This window comes from Fukomys damarensis, unplaced genomic scaffold (assembly GCF_012274545.1).
Source record: "Fukomys damarensis isolate Sample0158 unplaced genomic scaffold, DMR_v1.0_HiC HiC_scaffold_33, whole genome shotgun sequence".
NCBI classification, from domain to species: Eukaryota; Metazoa; Chordata; class Mammalia; order Rodentia; family Bathyergidae; genus Fukomys; species Fukomys damarensis.
In genome coordinates, this window is record NW_022900945.1 from 28,039,426 (window position 1) to 28,054,998 (window position 15,573).

Here is a 15,573-nt window from a genome sequence, read left to right on the forward strand (position 1 = left end):
TTTTTTTTTTTTTTTTTTACTGCTTTCCTTTTTCCTCTGTTGGCTAGCGTCCAGCCTAAGACCAGCATGCTCAGTAAGTACTTAGTCACAGAACTGGAGTCACTTGTAGGTAGCACTCTGTTGTACTTACTATCCTGAGCACCTCACCTGTTTATTATACTTACTGGCCACATGGATGGACATTTAGAGCCACAGAGAGATGGGATCAGCAAGAGAGTGAGAGGGAGGTATCACTATCCTCAGATAACTGGTAATGAAATAGATTCGCAGAGGGTTGGTCAGCCATTGGGGACAGTGCAGAGTTGTAAACCCCACAGAGATGTTAATCTCCCTTCAAATATGCCCCCTCCCTTCAAGCGCAAAGTCTGCAGCTGCACAAAGCTGGATGGCTCGCGGAGGATCTTGCCTGCACTGGCCTGACCATCCAGGAGAGGGCGGTGCTGCACACATAAGCAGACCCGCCCCACCCACAGGCTCTGTGGCTCAGCTCTGACAGTATCCGTTCTCAGGATTTCACGCAGAAGCATTCTTCAAGAATGTTTGCCAAAGGCAGTTGTTCTCAAGCAGTGATTTCCACCAACCTGGCATTTGGCAATATGTGGAGACCTTTTGGGTTGTTACAACCGGTGCATGTTGCTAGACAGATATCCTTCATGCGTGGGACAGCCACCCACCCCCAGCAGAGAACTGTCCGGTCCAAAATGTTGACTGGTGCATTGAGAAGTTGAATAATCCTACCCTAAGTGAGAAATCCTTCTAAACTGACCCAGAGAAGCAAACAGAAGATGGTTTCAACAAAGATGTGGAAAAACAATAGCAGTTAGTGAAAAATAACTTATGGGTTCACTTTTTGGTTTTGAGGGCTGAGTAGATTTTGTGATATCATTTCAGCTGCTCACTTGCTGACTGTTGCCATCAGTGTGCTGAGCTGACATGTATGTGAATTTGTGTCATGGGCCATGAAGGTCATCCGATGGAGAGAATGTCCTCCCTTAGTGCCCAGGGCCTACTTATTAACCTCTTGCCTCTCTGAGGAAACGATCCCTCCTGCTCTGTGGATACAAGGTGTAATCCAAACACAAGTGACACTAATCTTTTAAATAAAAGACACATTGCCATTAGTCTCCCTTAAAATACTCCCCCCCCAAACGCACTGATCCCATCATTCTGACCACCTTTTGAAGCAGCTCTGGAGTTCTCTTTTGTGTCTTTAGTTGCACTGTCCTGGTTGCCTCAATGTCTTGAGTGGACTCAAAACATTTACCTTTCATGGTCATTTTGACTTTGAGGAAGAGCCAGAAGTCACATGGCGCCAAATCTGGTGAGTAAGGTAGATGAGAACACGTCATGATACTTTTACAAACCTGCCTTTCCACTGGATGGCACTTGGCCTCAGCATTCACCGTATTTTGTGTCATCCCTTATAAAGACATGGAGGAGGCCTTTCAGAACTGCATCAGGAAATGGCAAGAAAAGCTGGATAAGTGTGTTTAAAGAAAAGGAGAGTGTTTTATAGGAGAAATAGTGGCAATGTGTGTTTTGCTGTAATACTTTTTAAAAATTTAAACATTATATATTTTGATCATCCTTTGTACTCTCCATCTCCAAACCATCTGCGATTTTGGAAACATGTTCTTGCAAAACCATAATCTGTTCCTCGGCCTCATGGCCTGGCAGGAGTAGCAATTTGCTTATTCGCCGGCCGCGAGCACTTCAGATAGTCCAGGGAGGGTTCTCAAGTCTACTGGCCTAACCTATCTACACTTGCAGTCTGGTTGCAAGGAGCCACCTCCTTGGAATTAGGACTGCTTTTCTGAAACAGGTCTATTTGGGGGAAAGATAGGCATTTATCCATGTTTTACCAGAAACAGAATGCCTCCAAACCATAATGAGCCAAGTGTTCAATACAATATTAACTTTCCTCTGTAAGGCAAGTTGCTCCCCTCTTACAGGGTGACTCTTGTTCAGCAGAATATGGTCTTTAGAATCAGTCTTGCTTTGTGGCATGATTATTTTCCTCCCTTTCCTTTGTGCACAGTATCTGTTGTGAATATCTACAGGCACATAAGCTATGAACCTAATGTCAATGTATAGATATGACAGGAAATATGAGATCATCTTTTAAATTATGTTCAAGTTATAGGTTTCACCAAAGGCTACAGTGCCTGTTCTCTTCCTTACAATAGTTTATTTGAAATACAAAGTGGGAGGATTTCTAGAAACTAAAGATGGCCACAAAGCTGGGATTTGAATTTACTAGTGACTACAGAACTAATTCAAGTGCTGCTTTAGATGAAGGGAAAGAAAGCAGGCATAGACTCATGAGTGGTAATATGCTATTAGTGCTTTCTTGCTGGCTTCAGCTTAAAGCAACACTATGCTCATAAAACCTATTAATCATAATTATAGTAATCATTATCACTTATGCAGTGATATTTGCATAGGCCCGGGCCCTATGCCAAGTATTATCCAGTGAATCTCACTCTGTTTTCAGACTACCACCAGGAAATAGGATCGCTCAACAAGGATCCTCTAAGAAGCTAGGTAACGTGTCCCAGAGGGCCAGGAAGAGTAAAGCTGAGATTTGAACTTGGGAAAGTAGATGCTATAAAGGTTCTAGAAGCATTTATCTTGAAAGGAAACAAATCCTTTGAGAAAAAGACAGTCCTTTTTTATAAAGACTGAAATTTGCTGAACTAGGGCTCTCTCACATAGTTGTAATGGCTCTGGGCTCATCGGTGAGAGACATTTGGTGTGCATTGCAGTGGTGTGGTGGGAAAACCCTGGGCTTCAGTCTAGTGCACCCGCCCACTAATCACGTGAGATGAGACTTCACTGAGGATACCCCACTCTTTCCAACCTTGGTTTTCATATCTGTAAAGTGAAATGGGTTTTAAAGTACCTGTCAAGTGCCTTACAAATCGCCTCCTAGTATAACTGTGATTATCAATGCTGATATTTTTAAAAACAGTCTCGATTTTTAGTTTTTGCTGTGAAGATTCTAAATTATGATGGGTGCCTCAGGTTTTACTTTGGCATTTGTGTTTCACATATTGCCGAAGACCATGCATGAAGAAATGTTGCCTGCTGAACAGCCTCCCCTGTTTAGGAAAACAGTAATGTTAAGTTTGTGTTTTCAATTTTAGGCAATGCCCAAGTTATTGAAGGTGGCCAAGTAGAATTCACCCCTCTTTTGGGCATTCGGTATATGTGGTGGTACCATTTAATAGGCCTCATCTGGACTAGCGAATTCATCCTTGCATGCCAGCAAATGACTATCGTGGGGGCGGTGGTGACATGGTATTTTAACAGGTAAGTGTGGCCTTTTCACTTGTTAGTCTGTGGGCTTCATGTTGTGTATCTCAAAAGACGCTTAGGAGTTTTGACCTGATTCTTTAAAATGAGTTGATAAGGATAAAAGACTAAACTAAAAGTTGGGCTGGATGCTCATTTGGTGATGGACAGAAGTGTTATATTTTAAATCTTTCATATTTCCAGATTCTTTGGCATTAAGCTGGAAAATTCCAAAAGAAGCCAAGGAGCAAAGTGATCATACTTCTTAGAACTAAAAAATACCTAAAAGGAAGGGTTAAATTCTCCTGTAAATATCCATTCTTATTGACTTCAGACTTTAAAATTTGCTCAGCTGGGGATGGTGGCACAGGCTGTAATTCCAGCACTCAAGAGGCTGAAGCAGGAGGATCCCTGAGAGTTCAAGACCTAGCCTGAACTGCATAGTGAGACCCTGTCTCAAAAAACTAAAACAAGGGCTGGGGATTTAACTCAGTGGCTCCGCTGCCTGCCTCGCAAGTGAAAGGTCCCGAGTGCAATCCCTGGTACCAAAAAAAAAAAAAAAAAAAAAAAAAATTACTGCTATCTTTTGAATACCCTTCAGTATGTCTATGAGTACTGCTTTCCTTTATATGAAACCAGGAGAATGTTTGCTTGGAAAATAATTTTAAAACCTAAAGGAATTGTGTGTAACCATGAACTATGATTCATGTCCATAGTTAAGTAATAGTGAATCAATTGCTTGCTTCTCTATTTATAACCCAGTACCTTATGAAAATAACCTGGGGCACACACACATAACCCATACTCCCCTAAATCCTTTGTCTTTCTTGTGTGTGACCTCCACGGGATGAGACTGCAGCCACAAGAGCAGGCCCCAGGGACAATGACAGGGTTGGATCCCAAACAGGAAGTTTACTCCGATCCTGATCCTCCTCTGATTTCTCAGATTAAATGAGTAGATAAACATGAGTTTTCATGGGGTAAGAAAGTCAACCAGGGATGATTCATGCCACTGAGCAGCTCCCTCCTGACAATAAAGAACATTGTGGGTTTTTAATAGTGGTGCTGTTTGGGAGCCTCATCATTAGAGACTCAGGAGGACCCACAAAGGGGCTGTTGCTTCTTGGCCTTAAGAACCCCCCAGAGGCAGGAGGTGGGGGTCTCTGTTACTTGTTCCCACGTAGAAGAGCAAAGATCATTCTTGCCAAATTGGCCCGCAGATAGCATTTGCCTGACAGTGATTTTGTGTTGTCTTAGAATAACAAAACCAAAGCATTTTCAGTGAAGGCTGTGATGTGGAGTTCCATGAAACGTGTGCAGTTATCTCCTAATCCATCCCCTCTCTTCAACCCTATCCTCCCCCACAAAGAATCATGAAGCAATGAAGGAAAGGAATAAAAACACAAAGACAGTGAGAAACACAGAAGGGAGGAAAGTGGATAAGAAACATCAACCGAATGGTGAGAGCTAAAGACGGGATAGCTGGCTGGTGACTGGCCATGCTGCAAAGAGCTGAAAGGGCCTGTCCCTGTGCTGGCTGAGAGAGGAGGCCCTAATAAGATGCAGGCTGAATTGAGCCACAAAAATCCAGAAAGGCTCAGGAATTCAAATGTAAATTATAGTTCCAGAGACTGGCTGTAAGTCTTCCTGAGGAGCAGTTAGATCCCAGATTTCTCCCTCTATACAAACAGGAGATCTTTTCTCTCTGGAGATATTAATCAGAGAGTGTCTGGACTTGGGGTGTCTGATACAGCTAAGATGAGGGGGCAGTGCTCTGTACCCAAGTAGAAAGAGAAAGTGAAAGTCTAAATACTGTGTAGTGAGGACGCCCTCACCACCAACACCCCACAATCCACAGCTCAGCCCCCACGATGCGGGAGCCAGGTCGATCCCCACGAGGAGATTAGAGGATTCTGCTCTGGAGAAAATGTCTAACTCCAGTAAAGACCATAGATGGTGCCCTCTGGGCCCCCGGTGAAATGGCTTCCCCGACTCCTAACCAAACAGGCAACAAATCATACCCCTCACACAGAGCACCTAAGTCACTCTTAAATCTGAGTTGTTAGCCAGTGATGCTTAACATTTGAAGAAAACCAGTAGTGGAAGAAAGATCAAAACAAACAAAACAAACAAAAATAATTTAGGTAAAATAAACACAATGCAGGCTATAAAAGAAAACTACCCGCAAAATTTAGCAAACCAAACTGTCAGAGAGAACAAAAACTATTATCCCCATAAAATAAGAACCCCCCCAAACAATGAATTATTAGGAAACATAAAAGATCCTTTAATAATTAAAAACTGCAAACATGAAAACTTTCTTTTGAATTACTAGAATATAAAGTTCAAGATTCTTGCCGAGGTAGAACAAAAAGACGGAGATGGAGAACAGGAGTGAAAGGGCAGAATGTCAGAGTTATTTAGGAGACCCGCTTCTGACTAATATGAGTTCCAGAAATAGAGAAAAAAAAGTTTTTTTAAAGACATTATCAAAGAAAAATTCCCAGGGCCAAGGACACTAGGAAAGAGACGATCCCTGAAGCCCTTCTCGAGGGAAAAAAAAGATCAAAGTTCACAGACAGAGAGAGGGTCAAGAACCAGAATGGGGTGTGACTTCAAAAGAAACTCTGAGCCAAGGAAACTATGGAGCCAGTCTAAGAACATGAGAGACGGCTCCCAGCCTGGGTATCTGTAACCTGTCCCCACTACCAGGCAGAGAGAAAGGAGAACAAAGGCGGACCCAAGCACATGCACTCCCAAAAGAGTTCCTGCCCTCATCCCTTCCAGGAAGAACACTTCCCACTGAGGCAAACACATGAGTAAGCCAAGGAGGAAAGCACGAGTTGCACAAAATGAGCTACAGCACAGAGGAGAAGAGAGAGACATTCTCAGGAAGGTAAGCTACGCAGCAGATGTAACAAAATGTCCAGTCCAGGATGAAGCAGGAGGGCGGTAGACTCCAGGAAAGCTGGCTCCAAGAAGAGACAGAGAAGATCAGATGTGCTTGAACCTGTTGAGGGCAGATTTATGCTTCGGTGAAGCATTTAGTAAAGCCTATGGGCTTTACTATGGGCTTACTAAAGAGGATTGCTTTTTAAAATGCGACCCAGTCACTAACTCTAGGAAAAACCAAAAGTTGCACAAGAAAAGAAATATAATTGGAATATGCTACTATGACTATTATTCACTGTATGTTATTTATTTATGTACTAATGTGAACACTAACTGTTAAAATTTCAGTGTAATCTTATTGGGAAGGAGGGGGAGATGGTCAAATAAGTATATGGAGGTGGAATGATTTAGAGTGAAAAAGAAAAGAAACCTGAGTCTTCCATAATAGAAAGTTGGTGGACAATATATAAAGCTGAAAATTCTTAGGGGATAGGAATGGAGCTCGGTGATACAATGGTTTCCTAGCATGCAGGAGGCCCTGGGCTCAATCCCAGCTCTGCAGAAAAAGAAAAAGGAAAATCAAGAAGTGGTAGTAAGAACACGTAATTTTTTAAGTGTATAGGTGAGTTCCACAAGAAACAGCCAAACTTGTCTCTAGGGAAAAAGATCTAGGAGTGGGTGAAGAAAACAGCCATTCTTTTCTGATCGAAACCACCACTGGTATTTGGCTTTTAAAGATACTTTAGCTATCATTTTGATTAAAACTAATTTAAAATGAAATGTGCGACGATTTATTTTTAGCACTACTTTTCCTCCATTAAGGCATTGCTCTTTCTTCTGGGCCCTCTGCCTGATTTTGAAACCTTTTCCGTATCTCAAGAGTTCACGGTTCTTCAGGGCTGCGTTCTGGCCTGCGCAGAGAGTGAGGATTAAACATAGCCAGGGTGCGTTCCCCTCTGTCATTCATTTAAACCCTATGAGGGCAGAGGAGTTCATGCAAAGATCAAGCACCAGGCTATAGGCAACCTCTAAAAGGTACCCTTTGCAAACATGTGCTTGAAGAAGAGTCAACAGAGAGCCATAAAGATGGTGTTCGGGAGGTGATAGGAAGGAGCTAGAACCGATCACTTCGGGGAACGGATGTCGGAGGCATGGTTTCATCATCATTTCCAAACAGCAAAAGATGGTTTCCAGCTGTTCTGGATCTGCTGGGGAAGCGGTGAAGAAATGGATTCACAGCAGAGCCTACAGAATTTACGTAGAAGTGGATGAATTTTTCTATCTCTAACTAGTTGACCAGAACTGCTAAAAAAAATCCTGTTCTTATAATAAAGACAATTTCGGGCCTGGTATTTAGCTCAGCGGTTCGGTGGCCTGCCTCACAAGTGCAAGGACCCGAGTTCGATCCCCGGTAAAAAAATAATAATAATAATAATAATAAAGACAATTTTTATTTTCAGTAGGTCTGGAAAAATGAGCTTTGCAGCCTCCTCACAACTCTCCTAGTCCCATCTCTCAGTGATTTTGCTGTAAGATATATCTGGAAGGAACATGGTCTCTGTGGGGCCTCCGGAGTCCCCTTCACTCCATACCAGCTTTGGACAGGAGGCCGGCTGTTCTGTGCAGCCAGGCTTTGTCCCAGAGCCTTGGCACAAAAGTAATTTTCCATAACATTTGAGAGTTTTTAGTTAGCTACACTGGATCTCACTAGGGCCCGCTGCTAGGAGCGAAAGAGTAGCTCCCTTGGCTTTATGCTCTGTGTTGTCTGATGGACCTGGAAGTTCCAAAATAGTACTGAGTATCATGACCCAAAAGTGTTACAGAACTCGTGGGAGGGGGACCAGTATACCCTTTGCCCAGCAGCTTGAATGTCTGTGGTGTTCTGAGGATTTGGTCCAGGGCACCGTTAGCACTCAGGCAGCCATGGGTTTAAAAGAAGAGGAAAACTGAGCTGCATGGGACCCATCCTGGAGTCATCTTGCCCTCCTACACTGCCCAGGCTCTACTTGCCACACACAGAACTGGGATGAATGACCCAGTGAGCAGGTGCTCAACACACAGTTCTCCCTGAGTAAACCTGCGTGATACTGGGATTAAACACAGGGATTTCACAGTGAACTACATCCTCAGCTCTTTTTGAAAAAAATTTTGTTTTAATTTTGAGATAGGACCTTGCTAAGTCATTATGTTGCTTGACTGGGCTCAAACTTTCAATCCTCCTGCACTAGCCTTTCACTTTTTGAACTTAGAAAAAGATCTAAAAGGAGAAGGTGATGACCTCAAAGTCTTAGCCTTTTTTCTGCAGAGCTGTTTTTAGTTTTGAGGGCAGGTGTGGTGTGACTCCTGGCTCTGTGAGCTGGCTTGTGTTGAAAGGGCCTTTTTTTTCAAGTTCTCACTCATCATGTGATAAGGCAGATGCTAGAATTGCTGTGTCTTCTTCTAGCCAAGTCTTGTGAAACCTAGAGTTATAACCAGTAGGTATATGGATTAGGAAAATTGAGGCAGTATATGAATTCCTCTGCTTACACTGGTTCCTCCCACAGCAGTGAAACCTTTTCAGAGCTACACCTAATCCCACATTTCAGGACCTGCTGGATCAGACCCCAAGGCTCCCATTCACAGTGGCTGTGAATCATTTGTGTCCCTACCAGATGGAAAACAGGTGTTGTCTTCTTTTTCCTGCTTTCCCATTTCTTAAGCACCACGATAAGTTCTGAAGCATATAAATTTCAGTGGAAAAATAAACATTCTCCCTTTTAAAAAACGGGTAGTGAGAAAAGTATGTCAGATTTTCCTGGCCAACACAACTCTTCTACTCTAGCAGATCAAAATGAATTCCCATCAGCAGCAGCTTCCTGGCCTTTCCTATTTTCGGTAGCATCAGGTCGAAGCACACAGCACTTTTCTGTGGACACTGGGGTGCAGTCCTCCTGTTCCCTGTGTTACTGTCAGTTTCCCTTTTGCTTCCTGGATGGTTTAAGCGGTGGTGAAATGCAGCGACTGCCAGCTCTTGAATGTTACTGGCTGCAATCCTTTCCTCCCTCAAAACCAAGGCTGTTGTCAAAACCTTAATTCATAGTGACTTGTTAGCAACCCAAGCAAGTTGCAGAATAATCTGTTCTGAAGAAAGCGAGCTTCACTTGGAATCTGCGAAGTTGCTTCTCGGAAAGGGCCTCATTTTCTATAACTGGCATCTGCAAGAATCCAGAAGGGCACCCAAGAGGTCGCGCTGCCCTCCTCCTCCTTTATTTCATCTTTCAGGTTCGGGGTTGGAGAAGGTTGAGCCAATTCTGTTTCTTTTTTTCCTTTTTTCCTCTGCCTGTGAAACTGACTTGAACACATTCTTGGGAGCTGTGTCATGACAAGTCCTGTAAATGATTCACACTGAAGTGACCTTTAAAGAGCGAAGAAATCAGCTGGATTTCAGGAGCCTGAGCTGTGCCGAAGCCAAACACCCCATGCTCTGTGTTCCTTCCCTTTGAACTTAAGATCACTGTTACCTCGCTGGCCCTGGCCCTGGTCATGTGATTGGATGATGATTTTAATCACCAAACTAATGCCAACAATATTTACATATGCTCCTGAGTAATTTAAACCTGGGAGACTGTGATACAGTTAAACTTCTGCAAAGGAAAATGAGATTAACAGGCAGTTAGAAAGGGTGGTGGAAGGAATAGCTCCTTTAAGAAGGAAACTTGTTCATTTTTACTTACTAATATTCAACTTTGTTCTGTTCTTTATTGCATGCTGCCAAAAGGAATTAACTTATTCCAAGATATAATGTAACTTTAGCTACAAGGTATATAAACATTTTGCCAAATGCCCCTTGCATCACTGCTTTATAAGCCAATAGCACCATTGAAAAGTTGAACCAGAGAAGTTCTTTGTTGCTTTTTAAGTACTGGTTTTAATATATTCTTTTTTTCCTATTTCCAGAAATAAAAATGACCCTTCGGAGCATCCAATCCTTTCGTCTCTCTCCACTCTTCTCTGTTACCATCAAGGAACAGTGGCAAAAGGGTCATTTCTGATCCTTTTGGTGAGGATTCCAAGAGTCATTCTCATGTATATTCATGACACTCTGAAGGACAAGGTAAGGCACCAGTCTAACACAGGAAAGTTAAGTCCTGGAAAACTAGAGTGGGTTCCAGGCCAGGAATGTGTCCTGTGTTCCTTAGTCAGTAGACCACCACCACCCCACCACCCTTCCCTGGAACACCTTGTTTCTCCAGTCTCTCTTGGGTATATAGTTTTGTGTGCTGGGTTTTCACCACCCTAGTGGTGGAGATGGGGTAGAAGGGAGTAGTTCTGAGCTGGCTATTTTTCCTTCTTGTTTAAATGCTGAACAGATGGGTTGAATTCTGAAGGTGAAGTTTGCACAAGATTTTCAGATAGATATTCAGCAGCCTTTTTTTTTTTTTAACTAAGAAAATGCATTGTAAGATAGGAACACTACTTGTTTCTGCTTCGATGCAAACATATTCCCTGCCTGTTGAGTCTCCTGGAGGGTGCCGTGTGAAGTCACTGGTGTGTACGAGGAGGAAGTGAGGGGGAGAGGGGGAGCTGGGATGAGTGTGTGCGTGCATGCATGTGTGCATGGTACACAGCTTGAAGAGTGAGAAAGGGGTGAGCTGACCTACATCTCAGCTCTAAGGACAGAAAACTGTAGGGCTTTTGTGCTGGGGGTTTTCTCCTCCCTGGTTTTTATTTCCATGCACATTTGGTTATGAATGCCAGTGGAAACCAGAACACCAGGAAAGCAGCTGTTCTAGTGGTATTTCTGGCCTGCCAAACAAGGCAAGCTTGGACTTTTCCCAACTTTTCTGTTCTCACACAATGTTAATCTCTTCTCATCCCCCCTCAGGGTTCATAACTTGATCAGAGTTTCACACACCTACCTGATTCCAGCCTTTTCAGTATAGCTCCATGTCCTTAGTGAATTGAGAGCGTTTTACACACGGGTTCATATTATAGTTTAAATTTATTTTTGTTTGCTCTTTGAAACAGAAATCTGAGTTGTTGATATTTTTTAAGTCCATAATCAAGATTTAAGTTTAGTATGTCAGTTAGGAGCAATGGACTGAATCTCACATAAAATTATCTGGCTTCCTTATCTTGAAGTGCATGCTAAGTAGTTAGCCCTAACTGTAGACAATCTTCTTGCATTTCTGTTAAAGTCTTACCTGGCTACATTTTGGTTCCCACATTCAGGACAAATCTAGCTATCTCCAGCTCTTCCATTTTGAAATTGACCTTTCAATCTTAGGAAATTGGAGAAGGATTTCTTTAAAGATATAACTGTGTTTTGTGTATTTGTGTATATTTTATGCCTATATATAAATGTGCATTTATATACCCTATTAAGATATTAATGTATTTTATATAGATATATTTATATATGTATATGCATTAGTAATCAATAACCATAACTAAAATGAGCAGCTGGGAGCTTGCTGGTCTTCCTCCAGTGAGGTATCTTAAACTCTTCCAGGTAACAGCTTTCCATAAACCTAAAAGAAAAGTCAGTGGAAGATCCAAGGCATCCCTGACTGAGGTTTAAAAGGTTGCTTATCACTTTCTTGATCCCATAAAGGCCATGGGGCCAAACTTCATTTTAGTAATATCACTGTTGGAGAAATATGTCCTTTTATCGGTTAAAAAAAAAAAAAACTTTCTCAGCAGCCTTACATCTCATACTGTGTCCACCGTGAAAATGTTTTGCCCGGCCACTGTGTGATCTTTCCTACATTAAATAGGCTCATTCACAGCTGCTGCCAGGCCGAAAAGTATCCAGATCGAGTTTCACCCAATTGAATTAACACTGGGACAAGAAAAAGTCCATATAAGGCTGAGTTATTCCTGGGGTCCTCATAGTAAGCTATTTCAGAATTGTCAGCAGGTTTTGTTTTTTTTTTTAACTCTGGACAAGGTCAATCACCCTTTCCCCAGGGCACTTCATTCAATTATTCATTCTTGAGTTATGCACATTTTCAAGTTATATTTCAAAAGGCTGATTTATCCCTTGAAATTTCGCTCTGAAGGTCTCACTAGGATTTATTTCCCCTAAAGTTAAGCTTGATTATTTGTGTGGGCACGTAAGTCATATATACAGTGCTTTGTTTGTTTTTGTTGTTGTTTGTCTTTGGGATGTGAGTTTTTTATGAACACAAATTTTGGGTTCCAAAAGGCAAACTGTGACATTTGAGACACTTTAAAGACAGATGAAGAAGGAAGAGAGATCCTTTTTACTAGAACCAGAAGGGCTACTCTTCCTTTGCTATTGAAAGTGGATTAACCCATTTCCCGTTGTGCTGAGGGTAATAGCAACCATCCCAGGTAGGCCCAGGAGAGAAATTAAGCTCATTTGGGTGACAGCAATTAGGAGTAGGCACAAAACAGAACTTCTCCCACACTGAATGAGAACAGCCCTGGTTTTTCCCCAGGTATGCAGATTTGTACTGGACACAGAGGGTCTGCTTAGACACTGTCTGCTTACCTCCTTTCTGTATTTTTTCACTCTGTTCCTGTGGCCTGGACGTGATCCCCACAGCACAGTTCATGGTCCAAGGGTGTGTTCAAGTGCTGCTGCTGCTGCGTCTCATGTCTCGCCAGACACTTGCACTGTCTCAACCAGGTATGTGAACCACCCTACACCCCAGGAGCATGCAGAGGGGTTAGGGTAGTTTCCAGCTCCTAGGTCAGGGACTGGCAAATTCTTCTGTAAAAGGCCAGATTGTATAAATATTTTAGGCTTTTGGGCCATGTGGTCCCTGCAGAAACCACTCAACTCTGCCATTGCAGCAAGAAAGCAGCCGTGGACAAAATGGGAAATAGGCAGGGCTGTGTTCCAATAAAATCTCACTGATGGATGCTGAAATTTGCATTTAATAAGATTTTTATATGTCAAGAACTATTCTTCTTCTTTTGATATTTTTTCCCTACCATTTTAAAATTGTAAGAATTCTTCTTAAATCTAACCAGAGGAAAGTGGGTGGTCTGATATATTGGGCCCCAGGCTGTAGTTTACAGATCTGTATGAGGCTATTAAAGCTATTTCTCAAATTCTAAAAGAAATGTGTTTCTCTTCTCTGAAATAAAAAAAGGATGGAATCTTTAGAAACCCTAGCATAGTGAATATATATCAGCTAAGAGCTAATTTTCAGTGTCTTCTCTAAGAACTATAATTTTCCTGAACTAGGAAGAATCACCTCCCTAATTTATATATATTTTACCAGGCTTTACTTTTCAAGCTATAAATAGTCCTTTAAAATCATAAAAATGATATCCTGCAATTGTTTAAACTACATTTTGTCTCTCCTAAATCTTTCAAGTTGTTGTAAATTTAAATATGTGTTTTATTTTTATGTAGATCATTTAAGAAACTTTAATAGCCCTTAGTCAAATTTACATAAAGCAAGATTTTTGTAAGTCAGCAGGATGTTTTATAATTTAAATGTTCACAGGAATCTCACTTAGAAAAATACTTCTTACTATGGCCTATCTTCCTAATAAATGTGTCATTAGAAGTAAAGGGACTAATGATACTATCCATGATTAGTGTCTTATGGGTGGTATTTACACTGCCTTTCAATATTCGGGGAAAGTGTAGCCTTCTTATAGTAAAGCTTTATTTCTAAGGCTGTTTTCAAGAATCTTGAATACATTTAATAACATATTTCATTTTCCTTTGGATTTCCACAAACCAGAACATATAAAATAAAGTAAAATACCATAGCACCTTTCAGAATGATGTGTCACACATCAAGTCAATCTAAACCCTGGGAGTATACTTGGGGTAACACACCATGCCTCTCAGAGCAGTGTGCATATTTCTGGGCACCATCTTATCCTGTAAAGATTATTGAGATGCATTACAAAAATATATTAACTGTGATAAGACATATTTGCATGAAAAGTCAAGATTAAGAAACATAGACTAGAGAGTCAAAAGCCATGGGACCACTGATACAAATATGTTGACCACATGGTACTCCCAAGACTCCTAGTTGGAGTTGCTATCTCTTTACCACTGTTCTGTAAAATTCAAGTTCTCTCTGTATCCTTCTTTCACTGGTGGTTACTCCCTTTGGGAGCCCCGTGGGTCCTTCTGATTATTACAGACACTGCCAGGCCAGGAGGAAATGGGTGAGGAGGAGGAAGGGTGAGCTCTGGCTCATCATCCTGCCCTGCCTTTTACCAGAGCATCCTTGTTCTCATCTGGTTCAGGCTGGGAATCTACTGAAGATTTCATGTGAAGACAGGAATCTGCTGCTCAAGGCCTTTGAAGTCCACCATCTCATACCATTTTCACTTTTGTTTTCTCTACTTTGTTGTCCTGAGGGGCATATTTTCTGCCTTCTGCCTTCACCTTTTCATATTAACTTGGGATCTTTTTCCTTAAGTGTTCAAAGCATTTCTAAGACCATAAGGAATATTAACATTAACCACACTATCATTACCATTATAAAAGTGATAGGTCCTTATAACAAGTAGAGAATTGGAGAAATTGTCCTTAAAAAGCATGAAAAGGCTAAGCCAGTCTTGGTCCAATTCCTGTACTGAATTGGTGCAAACTGGGATAGGGCTTCAGGGTTCTAATCATGGTGCCCTGCACTAGGCTGTAGCTTATACCAGCTGTCATGGCGTCCGTCATTTGGTTATGCCTACCCAGCTGGGCAAAGCCAGCTCACGGGACCACTGATACATCAACTAAGGTTTAGGAGGTTGAGGGAGAAGAGGAAAGAAAATGAAAAGGAAGGAAGAGGAAGGAAGGGGAGGGAAGGAAAGAGAGGGGAAAGAGAGGGCAAGCTCATGTGAATAAAGATGGGGCAGGAAGGGTCACCTCTAATCTACATTGGCTACTGAGAAGCAGGGTGAGGTAAAAATGTTTAAGAAGAAAGGTGGTGATTGTAAAATGGTAGTCGGCATCTGGCAGTAGACAAAAGATGGTGAGTTTGAATGAGACAAGGAATTTAGATTTACCTTTTGAGAAATGGCCTAGGAATGAGTTATTAGGGGAGTTCTGGCATCTGTGTGTTTGGAAATTCGATTTAAAAGGACAAGACCTACTTTATTTTCCTTGTGATATCGAATGAGAACCGGGGAAATGCCACAAGAGAATAAGGTACTTCCGTCATCTTCAGAACCCAGGTATTGTTTCCTCTTCAACATCAAGAGTTAACTATGTCTCACCATCGCTGATTTTTTTAAAAATTCATTAAGTTTATGGGTACATTTTAGGTATAAGATATGATGACATTCATCATTGGGAGTTTGTACCTTTACATGATATATCTTGGATCCCATTGCTTTTTATTTATTTATTTAATTTGGAGGGGTACTGGGGATCAAACCTGGGTCCTTGTGCTTTTGAGGCAGGTGGCAGAA

The 15,573-nt window shown here is 41.8% G+C and overlaps 1 protein-coding gene across 6 annotated transcripts in view; it reads left to right on the top strand.

Moving 5' to 3' along the window:
* The window catches only part of Slc44a3 (solute carrier family 44 member 3), an 84,708-nt gene that overhangs the window by 34,219 nt on the left and 34,916 nt on the right, over positions 1-15,573 (top strand). For all 6 annotated transcript variants that reach the window (XM_019209907.2, XM_010639886.3, XM_010639887.2 and 3 more), the window contains 3 exons: positions 3,147-3,312; positions 10,123-10,279; positions 12,737-12,820. In XM_019209907.2, coding sequence (XP_019065452.1) covers positions 3,147-3,312; positions 10,123-10,279; positions 12,737-12,820 — 407 coding nt within the window. The remainder of the gene's footprint in view (positions 1-3,146; positions 3,313-10,122; positions 10,280-12,736; positions 12,821-15,573) is intronic.